Raw genomic sequence first — 12818 nt, 5'->3', positions numbered from 1 at the left:
AGCAAGCCGAAAAGGGCATTTATTGTACAAGTCTTTTTAGGAAGGGCGGGGTGTGGAATCAGCAAACTTAAAGTGTCCATTAATAAACATAAATATCTCCCATCTGGGGCTCTCAGTCCTTCACACAGCACACTTCTTTAAAGGTCAAAGGTCATTGCCTATCAAACAAGAGAAACACAACATAAGTAAAACATTTCACCAGTAATGTCTTTAGTGGGGAAATAGTGGATGTCTCACTTACCGCCTGATGCACCTGCCTTGACACAGAGGAGAGCCAGACCTGAATGAGGCAGAGTTAAGTAGGGTTTGTAGCTGGGCCCCACCTGGCCGCACAGCTGGTGGCACTTCAGGCTGATTGAGCAGGTACAGGGGAATGTACCGCCCCTCGATGATGCGGCCAAGGCTGGGGCGTTGTCTTCCTTGTTCCACTCTGCCTCCATTCCCTGGCTCCTCCCCTGTGAGGTGCCTACCTGTCAGGCGGTGCTTGAGTGAGACTCCACAATATATATATATATATATATATATATATATATATATATATATATATATATATATATATATATATATATATATATATATATACCTACAGGTAAAAGCCAGTAAATTAGAATATTTTGAAAAACTTGATTTATTTCAGTAATTGCATTCAAAAGGTGTAACTTGTACATTATATTTATTCATTGCACACAGACTGATGCATTCAAATGTTTATTTCATTTAATTTTGATGATTTGAAGTGGCAACAAATGAAAATCCAAAATTCCGTGTGTCACAAAATTAGAATATTGTGTAAGGCTAATACAAAAAAGGGATTTTTAGAAATGTTGGCCAACTGAAAAGTATGAAAATGAAAAATATGAGCATGTACAATACTCAATACTTGGTTGGAGCTCCTTTTGCCTCAATTACTGCGTTAATGCGGCGTGGCATGGAGTCGATGAGTTTCTGGCACTGCTCAGGTGTTATGAGAGCCCAGGTTGCTCTGATAGTGGCCTTCAACTCTTCTGCGTTTTTGGGTCTGGCATTCTGCATCTTCCTTTTCACAATACCCCACAGATTTTCTATGGGGCTAAGGTCAGGGGAGTTGGCGGGCCAATTTAGAACAGAAATACCATGGTCCGTAAACCAGGCACGGGTAGATTTTGCGCTGTGTGCAGGCGCCAAGTCCTGTTGGAACTTGAAATCTCCATCTCCATAGAGCAGGTCAGCAGCAGGAAGCATGAAGTGCTCTAAAACTTGCTGGTAGACGGCTGCGTTGACCCTGGATCTCAGGAAACAGAGTGGACCGACACCAGCAGATGACATGGCACCCCAAACCATCACTGATGGTGGAAACTTTACACTAGACTTCAGGCAACGTGGATCCTGTGCCTCTCCTGTCTTCCTCCAGACTCTGGGACCTCGATTTCCAAAGGAAATGCAAAATTTGCATGGTTGGGTGATGGTTTGGGGTGCCATGTCATCTGCTGGTGTCGGTCCACTCTGTTTCCTGAGATCCAGGGTCAACGCAGCCGTCTACCAGCAAGTTTTAGAGCACTTCATGCTTCCTGCTGCTGACCTGCTCTATGGAGATGGAGATTTCAAGTTCCAACAGGACTTGGCGCCTGCACACAGCGCAAAATCTACCCGTGCCTGGTTTACGGACCATGGTATTTCTGTTCTAAATTGGCCCACCAACTCCCCTGACCTTAGCCCCATAGAAAATCTGTGGGGTATTGTGAAAAGGAAGATGCAGAATGCCAGACCCAAAAATGCAGAAGAGTTGAAGGCCACTATCAGAGCAACCTGGGCTCTCATAACACCTGAGCAGTGCCAGAAACTCATCGACTCCATGCCACGCCGCATTAACGCAGTAATTGAGGCAAAAGGAGCTCCAACCAAGTATTGAGTATTGTACATGCTCATATTTTTCATTTTCATACTTTTCAGTTGGCCAACATTTCTAAAAATCCCTTTTTTGTATTAGCCTTAAGTAATATTCTAATTTTGTGACACACGGAATTTTGGATTTTCATTTGTTGCCACTTCAAATCATCAAAATTAAATGAAATAAACATTTGAATGCATCAGTCGGTGTGCAATGAATAAATATAATGTACAAGTTACACCTTTTGAATGCAATTACTGAAATAAATCAAGTTTTTCAAAATATTCTAATTTACTGGCTTTTACCTGTATATATTAAAAAAAAAAGAAGACGTGTTCTTGTCTGCCGGAATGATTGTGGACAATAGGCAAAATCCTCAAAAAAAAAGTGCAGTTCCCCTTTAAGGGGGTATATCTATGAATTCCTATGATATACTATGATGTATTAAACATCATTATAGAGATCAGTTCATTTATTTCGCTGGCCTTTTAGTGAAGTTATAGCATTTGTCGGCATTCACACACAGCACAATACTTATTACAATAGCAATTTTAGGCAACTTTTACAAAGCTTTAGCAGTTTTAAAACCAGGCTGAACCAACAACAGCTCTATTATGAAGCCAAAGTCAATCAAGGGAGCACCATAAAAACCAAGCAACAAAAACATCATTAACATCCACATTCAGATATCAAGTCTTCATTAGATACCAGAGAGGAAAAGTAGCTGAAAGCATAAGCGGCAAGAGAAAAGGCAAACTAATCAATACAAATAATTGTGTTAGAAAACATTGCAATCAATACTGGCTGTTTGTTCCAGACAGGCCTGGAGCTTAACACAAGGGAGACAAAAGACAGACATAATCCTATTACGCATGAAGCGTTCTATTCCTGCATGTTCTTATTGTTTTGAATAAATTGTCTTTTTTAGAATATAGCTTGTGATCATATAGGTCTTGATCTACTAAGATCCAAATACCACCCGTAAAACAGTATGTGCAAACTATAATATTGAGTGTAGTATTGGTGGGTGATCTACTAAGACTGCGTGTAGAATTGATAACTGGTGCAGACTGCCTTATCTCAAATTAGGTTTTTGTGGCTTTCACCCCGGGCCCACTTGATCATTTACTGCACATGTATCTTGTGTGGCAGATGTTAATTTGCAATTATTGTTTTAATACTTAATAGGGCTGCACAGGTATGAAAACATGTGAATCACGATTTTCTGTCTTGATTTTTTCACACACACTCACAACGTGTGTTTATGTTTTAAAGCACAGTATTATTGTTATTATTAAACAATTATACCGTATTTTTCGGAGTATAAGTCGCACCGGAGTATAAGTCGCACCTGCCGAAAATGCATAATAAAGAAGGAAAAAAACATATATAAGTCACACTGAAGTATAAGTCGCATTTTTGGGGGAAATTTATTTGATAAAACCCAACACCAAGAATAGACATGAAAGGCAATTTAAAATAAATAAAGAATAGTGAACAACAGGCTGAATAAGTGTACGTTATATGACGCAGAAATAACCAACTGAGAACGTGCCTGGTATGTTAACGTAACATATTATGGTAAGAGTCATTCAAATAACTATAACATATAGAACATGCTATACGTTTACCAAACAATCTGTCACTCCTAATCGCTTAATCCGATGAAATCTTATACGTCTCTTACGTGAATGAGCTAAATAATATTATTTGATATTTTACGGTAATGTGTCAATAATTTCACACATAAGTCGCTCCTGAGTATAAGTCGCAACTATGAAAAAAACTGCGACTTATAGTCCGAAAAATACGGTACTTTCCAGACTATAAGCCGCACCTACTAAATCTAAGAATAAAAAAATTGGTTTTCATATATTAGCCGCACCAAACCATAGGCCGCAGATATAAAAGGGTACGTTGAGACATTTGCATAGAAAGATTTTGTAAATGTTTATTGACATACCTAAATTGGTTACAAACGGTGTCTGTGACACGGCAGTAAAATGGCAGATCAAACAAAACAGAAAAGATTGATGTCTTAATTCATCCTTTATGAGATAAATAAGATGTTCCCCTTTTTAAATAAGGTTCAAGATGTCTATCAGGATTCTTCTTACTTGTACTTTGTAAACACTTAGAGTATGAACAGTTTCTTTAAGTGGGTCATTTTAGTACTTTCTTTGATTTCTTTGCTTAATCTATTCCATAATTTAGCCGTTAGCGAAGAACAATCCAAAGATTAGCAGCAACTTTGTATAAACCGCAGGGTCTCAAAGTAGGGTTGTACGGTATACCTGTACTAGTACCGCGGTCCTAATGAATTCAAATAGGCGTGATACGGTCTCTGAAAAATAAAGGGTTTGGGTTTTTTTTACCAGCATGACGGCGCACCGTCGTCACATCATTAGTGTGGAGTTAGAAGAGGTAGAATTAACATATTCCGGCATAAAAAACTAACAATAGTGTTAAAGCTATAAAAACTGAAGCGCCGTTCTATAAGCGGTGCTCTAAAACATAGTTAGCTAGTGGCTAAAGTCTATGCGAAGTCGGCAGTGTTTTAGCTACTTATAAATCACTAATCCTTGCCTCCATGGTGACAAATAAACTACGATTCTGACAAGTATCATACATACATTTATGTACATCAAACATACAATAGCTATCCGCCAACAGCAAGCTAGCGCTCCTGAATGTAAACAAATGCTATGTGTGAATCTACACAGACATCGATGGTAACGATACCAAGTATAGTCATATAAAGTCGATACTACAATGATTATATCAATATTGTTAATATTACAAAATGTTTTGTCATTTTTTTCATTGTTCATAAACCCAGGAAATATGTCCGTGGACACAGGAGGACTTTAAATATGACCAATGTATTACCCTGTAACTACAGTAGTTGGTATTGGATTGATAACAACATTTGTAGTATCACCTAAAACTAATGTAAAGTATCAAACAACAGAAGAAAAAGTGCTTTTTACATTTCAACAGAGGTATACATCAGAATATTAAAACAGAAAGTAACTAGATTCATTCATCTATTTTTCACCCTTTTGTCCCACATAATTTTGACAAAATGATAGAATGATAAATGACACAATATGTTACTGCAGGGGTCGGGAAGCTTTTTGGCTGAGAGAGCCATGGAAGCCAAATATTTTAAAATGTATTTCTGTGAGAGCCATATAATATTTTTGAACACTGAATACCACTAAATGCGTGCATTTTTAAGTAAGACCAACATTTTTAGAGTATAATAAGTCTCTTATTCTTTTTAACAACATTGTTATTCTGAAGCTAACCAATAATAAATAAAATACTTCTTACCATTAATGCGACTTCTTGAACAGGTGCGGTAGAAAAGCGGATGGATGGATTAAAATGCATGAGAATGTTTTATATTTTGAACGTTATTTTTAACACTGTGATTACCAGCTGAATTATTTGTTACTTATCGTGTTAAGCAATGTCAGCTAAGATTTATCTGAGAGCCAGATGCAGTCATCAAAAGAGCCACATCTGGCTCGAGAGCCATAGGTTCCCTACCCCTGTATTACTGCATACGCCAGACGCCAAATTAGGAGACTTTGCTTGCTTACTTACTACTAAAAGAGAAGTTGTGTAGTATGTTCTATATGTTATTTAATGCCCAAATTGTTATTTTACTGCAATAAAAAACACATTTTTAATGTATCATAATATTATCTGTTAAAATAAAGCCAATAATAAATGATAAATGATAAATGGGTTATACTTGTATAGCGCTTTTCTATGACAGTTTATTGCGGTCTCCTTTATTTTAAAGTATCGAAATACAATTTTGGTACCGGTACCAAAATATTGGTATCGGGACAACCATAATTCAAAGCTTGGAAAAAAGTAGCGGCTTATAATACGGAAATACGGTACTCCTTGTCTGGAAGGCCTTTCTGCCATTCTTCCTGGGGAGACACTTGAAAGTAGACTATTATTTTCAAAATAGAAATGAATAGAAAGACTCAAACTAATCCATCAAGTCAGATAAAAGGCGCGCTCACTCACTAGACAATACAATTCATACACATCAAATAATCAATGCGAACGCATCTGCCACGTGACGATGAAGGATAGCCAGCGAGAATGGGCAGAGTGAGGATGAAGTTGGCAGCCATGCTTACCACCCTGCAGCATGAGATCTTGAGTAAAATTGTGAGTTAAGTCAAACAAAAACGACTTCAAGTGTGAATCGATCTGACAATTTAATGTCAATTTTTTTGGGCAAGCCTACTAAATAACATTGTATCGCTGTCAAAGCATAATGTTACCGTAAGTTAATTTGTTCAACATACAATCTCACTAGTATGTAAATGGAGCACGAAAAGAGTCTTGAGATGACATTTAAGTCAAGTCTGAGCTGGTACAACCAAGCATTTGCTTCTTGGACGTCAGCCAGTACAGGCTGGAAAACAACACAATAGGCCCAAACAAAGACACTAATGACATGTTTGACTCGCCCTTGTTTTTCTGCTTTTAGGGTTGCTATGTCATCTCTAACGCCACGAGAAATTCCACAGAATCACACCTTCCCGAGTTTTGTAAACATTTGTATATTTAAGCATTTTCATATAGAAGAGTTGCACTTAGTTCTGTGTTGCCACATTAGAGTAAAAATATTAGTCATAGCTCTCACTATATATATTTTTTTCCAATTAAAAAAATATAATTCGAACACTACCAACTAGCTTATGTTAACACATATAGTTTAACAGAACATATATATATTTTAAAATGTCTATATTTTTCGCAATTACTAATGATATTGAATAAAGAACACAAAGCCAATGCCTTGTTTACGTGCTGAAAGCCGGAAGAGGGCAGGATATAATGCCCTGATTTTCTTTCCAATCCGATACCGAGTAAAACTCAGGCTGGTATCGGTGATACCGAGCCAATACTTTGTGGAAATATACCGAATGTGTCTGGTCAAATATAAAAAGTTGTTTACTTCAAGTGTTGCCGCTTTTGGGGAATCATCTTTAAACATTATAAAGTCATTGGGCGATACAAATGATGCCGTTATTCTGCACTGAATGCGTTATATTCAACTCTGTATGTAGTGTCTCCTAAATAGCCTACTATGAAATGATGCATACACTTGCTGTTTTATAATATTGGGTCACTAATTTAAATTAACGGTCATTTTCTTCAAACAAATGACAGGCTGAATGAATAGTGTGCTGCTGCCCTTGTGGATTACGTACTTACCTACAGTAGGCGCAAGAAAAAGTAGTCCCCACCACCAATCTTGTTTCATTTAGACAATATCTACATGATTTAGTTACTTTACTGTGTTTCTGTTAATGATATACATGATCTCAAATAACTAAGGTATCAAAAGTACCAATATTTTGATTTGAGATTTGATATTAGAGCATAAAGATCTAGTATTGGCGATATCGATGTTTCAGTGTTAATTCTCACTTCACTAATCTGTTGTTTTGGAGACATGATGCGTGTTTTTTTACGCCTAATCCAGTGATTCTCAAACTGTGGTTCTTTGGCGTACCACTAGACGGTTAGTGGTACGCCAAAGAATCACTTAATTAAGTTTAGGGCTTTATTCTCCTATGTTTAAACAGTGTTACCGTTCAAACTGTGTGTAATGTTACAAGGGTCAAAAATATTAAATATACTTGTTAAATAAAACCTTGCCTTGTTTTCAATGAATACTTAGGTCTACTACGCTACTGTATTTTAATGTTGGTCATTATGGTGGTACTTGGAGAGCCAAGTGTTTTCTGAGATGGTACTTGGTGAAAATAGCATGGCAACCAGTTGCCTAATCACTTGTACAAGGCAAAAGAATGATAACTCTGTGTAACCTCAAGTTCAAACTGTCTTCAATAGCTACAAAAAAATGGTACAAAGGTCAAATTCCTGAAAAGGAAAAAGTAGCCTCAGTTATATTTTTAAATGATAATAATTTAAATTAGCTACAGATCCTTCTGACAGGAATTCTCCTCATCGATGGATGGAACCACTCAAGCGTCTCCCTCCTCATCAATTATTTTTTCTTGGACTGACCCTCATGAACACTTGTTGACCACGGACTCGTTGACCCAATGGACTTAATGGATGTTTTACTATAAAGAGAGTGAAGAATTATTTATCGGGGCTTACTTTTGGCAGTAGCTCGCTCTTGTGGAAGACATCCGCTTGTGGTGTTTACGTACGCAATCGTCAATGCTTTTGCAGGAGCGAGACCGACGCTGTACCATTTACCTGTGACCTGTTTAATAAATGCTTGTGAAATCTTCAAGACTCTGACTGTTCGACAAAAGAGGGCAGGCAGAGTCCAACAAACCACTATGTACAGTAATAAAACTAACTAAAGCTAAAAAACTAAATATCAAATTGTTCACTCTTAGACACATGAAAGGGAACAGTTGGAGTGTTCGCTGAAAAAAACTGATTGCCTTATATTAATTATGGGAATCAACACATGATGGATGTCTGTCAAAGTCATAAAGACTGTATTGACAAAGTCCCATTAATTTAGGAAACATCCTGCAAAAAATGAAAAGCGATATTATGATCACAGCACAGCACAATACCATATGTGAGGTCCATGTTTATTGCTCCATCACTTAAAGGGGACACTCTGACACCAGGCATTTCATCCAATCTCACACTTTTTGGCATCTGATGAGCATTTATTTTTGCGCAGTGAACGCACAAAAGAAAAGTCTGCAAGATTAATGCATGGCACAGCAAAAACCTCTGCCTCAGCATTGATTCACCTTGAGAAAAGTATTATTCTGATGAGTTGGCATGACTGATCAGGGAAGTGTAAAGTCAAATGTGTTCTCTTATACATTAAGCTAATGAGATACGACATTTCATCAGTATTGCCCATAGGATTTTTTTGTATAATGTATAGTAAGAATATCACGGTTGTTGTGACCAAAATCATCACTTTATTATTTAATATGTTTAACAAATACTTATACACACACTGAAATCATGTGACCATGTTAAATTTTTAAATAAACAAATACAAATATGTTTTATTTGGCAGAAGAAACATTGAATATTGTTCGAGCTTCATAAGAACCATATTTTTTATTATTTAAGTGTTTAAGCATGTTTACTTTTTTCAGTTTGGTTTGAGTTACTACGTCTGTAATCGGGAACGACGTTAATGGGTTTTGTATTCATGTTAGCATTTAAGTTATCTAGCGATTATTGTGCTAGCCGCTTTTCCAGGAAATGTGTATGATCACCATAAGCTTATCAAAGTGTGGTAATCAATCAGGATTTTACAATTGTTCAAATTTGAAACAATAATACTAACCGTCGTCAATTTTACCGCGGTTTATCAATATAACCGTAATCATTATTCATCTTATTTGTTCAGATTCTGAATAGATTAATAATTTTCAAAAATCTACGTAAATATTTAAAAAATAATATATATGTGTGTGTGCACGCATGTGCGTGTGTGGTATTCTTTTATTTAAGAACACCCTGTATCTTGTTTTGAAAAGGTTCTACTATAAGCATTTAAGTCCCATCTTAAAACTCATTTATATACGCTAGCCTTTAAATAGACCCCCCTTTTAGACCAGTTGATCTGCCGTCTCTTTTCTGCTCTGCCCCCCTCTCCTGCGTGGAGAGGTTATTATGTGACCACAGATGAGCGCTAGCTGTTCAAAGTCGGGACCCGGGGTGGACCACTCTTCTGTGCATCAGTTGGGGACATCTCTGCGCTGCTGACTTGTCTCCACTCAAGATGATCCCCTGCTGGCGCCACTATGGACTGGACTCTCACATTATTAACCGTATCCTTTCGGATACGGTTATTAACACCCCCAAATCTGCGGTCCCCTCCAAGGTTTCTCATTGTATCCCATTGGGTTGAGTTTTTTCTTGCCCTGATGTCATTGTGTCTTGTGCAGCCCTTTGAGACACTTGTTATGAAGGGCTATATCAATAAACTTTGATTGATAATCTTATAGCAAATGATATATTGTACAGGGTTTACTCTGCCTTCCGCCTGAGTGCAGCTGGGATAGGTTCCAGCCCTCCAGCCCCTCCGAAAGGGACAAGGGGTAGAAAATGGACGGATGCATGTTTTCAATGGAACATTGTTTTGAATCGAGGATCAATTCTGAATCAAATCGTCACCTTCAGAATCGGAATCGAATCTTGAGTGTGTGTGTGTATGAAAACTAGGATTCAAATTCTGTATTGATACCAACCTACATTTTTTATGTAAAAATAAAACTTTCATTAAAATACTTAAAAACATTTAAAAACCAAGATTTTATTCAATTAAAGGATCATTTTAATATTTGCTATTATTGTATTTATAATAAAGGATTAATAAATTATATGTATTATTCAATTGTTTCATTATTATATTTAATAAAAAATGTTGACAAATATTAGAATATCATTAAATATATTTGCTGTAGAAATCGCAGGGTTTTACTGCCTTATAGTGAATTATATATAAAATACATTTTGTGTTTGGCATCAAAATGTAGTCTGCATTTGTATTGAAAATGTTTTCCCTGGTATGCAAGTTTTTATGTCAGGCTAATTAGCCGTCAGTATCGCAAAAATAAATTCGTGCAAATAAAATGCTTGATCCAGTGAGTGAAATGTGTCATGACGTCATATCAGTCAGTCTTTGTTATGTGAATGGCAGCTGACGAGCCGGCCGGCTGCAGCCACTTCCTGCTAGGATGCTGCAGCCAACAAGGAGGTTCTTACCCTGCTCCAAGTCCCGCTGGTCGTACCAAGGCTCTTCCTCTTCGGTAACGAATTCATCCATTGTCCCTGAGCTCAGCATGTGTGGAGAACTCCGGTGTGAGCCTCCTCCTGAAGTCAATGTCTGTTTGCGCCGTACGCTTTCTGCTGCCGTCCTCTCTCCGGTATTTCCTCAGTCCCTCCCACACCCCCCCGTCTTCCTCTCATCCCCCACAGCCCATCCCGATCCAGAGAGCCGCCGCCGCTGCAGAGACGTGGCAGAGATGTTGCAATAGCGGTGGGCGGGCCGATGCAAATGCCGGGATTATCGAAATCAAGGGTGGTATCAGAGCTGGATCGATACGGAGGAGATCGATACGTTTCAGTTTCTCTTCTACGTTTATTGTCATAAATAAATATTTGTTTTTTGTTTAATTGCTCATATTTCTCTATTGTTGGTGTATTTGTTGTATAAGTTGATGGACACATGATCAGGCTTCGGTGGCAAAAACGCAAAAAGGATGTAAATAAGAGTTGTTTTTTTAGTTTTTTAACGTATTTTGCACCCCTGAACTATCCATCCATCCATCCATTTACTACCGCTTGTCCCTTAATTTTGATCAAACATTTTACGTAATAAAATGTTTTTGTATAAATTTGTTTACATTTTTTTAAAACATTTAAAAATAATGTTTTATGAAAAAATATATAAAAATACATTTAAAATATGTTCAAATATATATATATAATAAAAATACATAAACATACAAAAATATGTATGTATGTATGTATATGTTTGTAGTATATATAAATCATTATTTATTCATTTTCGTACTATAGTATATTTTTGGTTTCAGCTTTTAATTTTGTATCCATCCATCCATCCATTTTCTACCGCTTATTCCCTTCGGGGTCGCGGGGGGCGCTGGAACCTATCTCAGCTACAATCGGGCGGAAGGCGGGGTACACCCTGGACAAGTCGCCAGCTCATCGCAGGTAATTTAAATATACTCCCACATTATTAACCGTATCCTTTGGGGGGGGGTTCCCCAAATTTGCGGTCCCTTCCAAGGTTTCTCGTTGTTCCCATTGGGTTGAGTTTTTTCTTGCCCTGATGTGGGATCTGAGCCGAGGATGTCGTTGTGGCTTGTGCAGCCCTTTGAGATATTTGTGATTAAGGGCTATATAAGAGGCCCCGCGATGATGTGGCGACTTGTCCAGGGTGTACCCCGCCTTCCGCCCGATTGTAGCTGAGATAGGCTCCAGCGCCCCCCGCGACCCCAAAGGGAATAAGCGGTAGAAAATGGATGGATGGATGGGCTATATAAGACAACTTTGATTAATTGATATTTGAGGTGTTTTGAGCTGTATCTTGTGTTTTGAGCTGTATCTTGTTGTCGTTTGATGTCGGGAGTGGGCTCTACAGTGCTTGGTGATCTCGGAGGGGTAATGACCCAAAGGAACGCCAGTGGGTGCCCTTGGTTTATCATAGACCCCAGCCTCATGTCCGACTTTTATGCTGATCATCCTGAAGTTCCTGGGCAGTCAGGAGCCAACCGTTGACGTTGACTTTCATGACTGGTGGTTCCACCCTCTGGGATTGGCCTCTGCTTGTCTGTGCCTGGTTAGGTGTTCCTAATCATGGTCTGCCCAGGTGTTCCCTATGTTGGGTCATCACAAGACCCATACAATATACTGTATCCCCTAGCACTTGGCCACTTTGTTGTATTTAATGTCACGTCCCAGCTTACTGAGCCTCGATATCTACCACTTCCTATTTTTGGATCTTGTCTTGGATACCTTTGCTGTATTGGACTGATCTTTGTGTATCGACCCTTTAGTGATAATAGTCTGTCTGCCAACTGAGCTAAAATAAGTTTTGCACCCAACAAATGTGTCAACAAATTTCCACAGCACATTTACTGAATTGCTATGTCATTAAGTGAATATTGGTTTGAATTCTGAAAAATTAGCTTTTTTTGCACACTATTAACTATTACAGTATTCTATACAACTACAGTAGCATAATAGCACAGTCTGTAATCAACTCACATGCTGCAATGTAATCACAAAAAACTTAACCTTACCAACATTTTATGTTTTTATCATACACACAATTATCATACCAACATTGGTGCAATATGGTTATCCCAGAAAAATGCACATTCTAAATTTGTTATAGTATGCTACTGCAATAATGCCTGGAATA

The 12818-nt window shown here is 37.9% G+C and overlaps 1 protein-coding gene across 2 annotated transcripts in view; it reads right to left on the bottom strand.

Moving 5' to 3' along the window:
• Window positions 1–12818, bottom strand: part of LOC133610685 (cerebellar degeneration-related protein 2-like) — a 34902-nt gene that overhangs the window by 13329 nt on the left and 8755 nt on the right. The window contains exon 1 of one of the 2 annotated variants that reach the window (XM_061967196.2): window positions 10634–10789. The exons of the other annotated variant lie outside the window; for it this stretch is intronic. Within the exon in view, the coding sequence (XP_061823180.1) occupies window positions 10634–10712 (79 nt within the window). The 5' untranslated portion in view covers window positions 10713–10789. Of the gene's footprint in view, window positions 1–10633; window positions 10790–12818 lie in introns of those variants that run through there. 2 annotated transcript variants of the gene reach the window in all.

Source organism: Nerophis lumbriciformis, linkage group LG11, assembly GCF_033978685.3.
Source record: "Nerophis lumbriciformis linkage group LG11, RoL_Nlum_v2.1, whole genome shotgun sequence".
NCBI lineage: Eukaryota > Metazoa > Chordata > Actinopteri > Syngnathiformes > Syngnathidae > Nerophis > Nerophis lumbriciformis.
The sequence above is the reverse complement of the archived record's forward strand: the minus strand, read 5'-3'. Positions and strand labels throughout refer to the sequence as shown.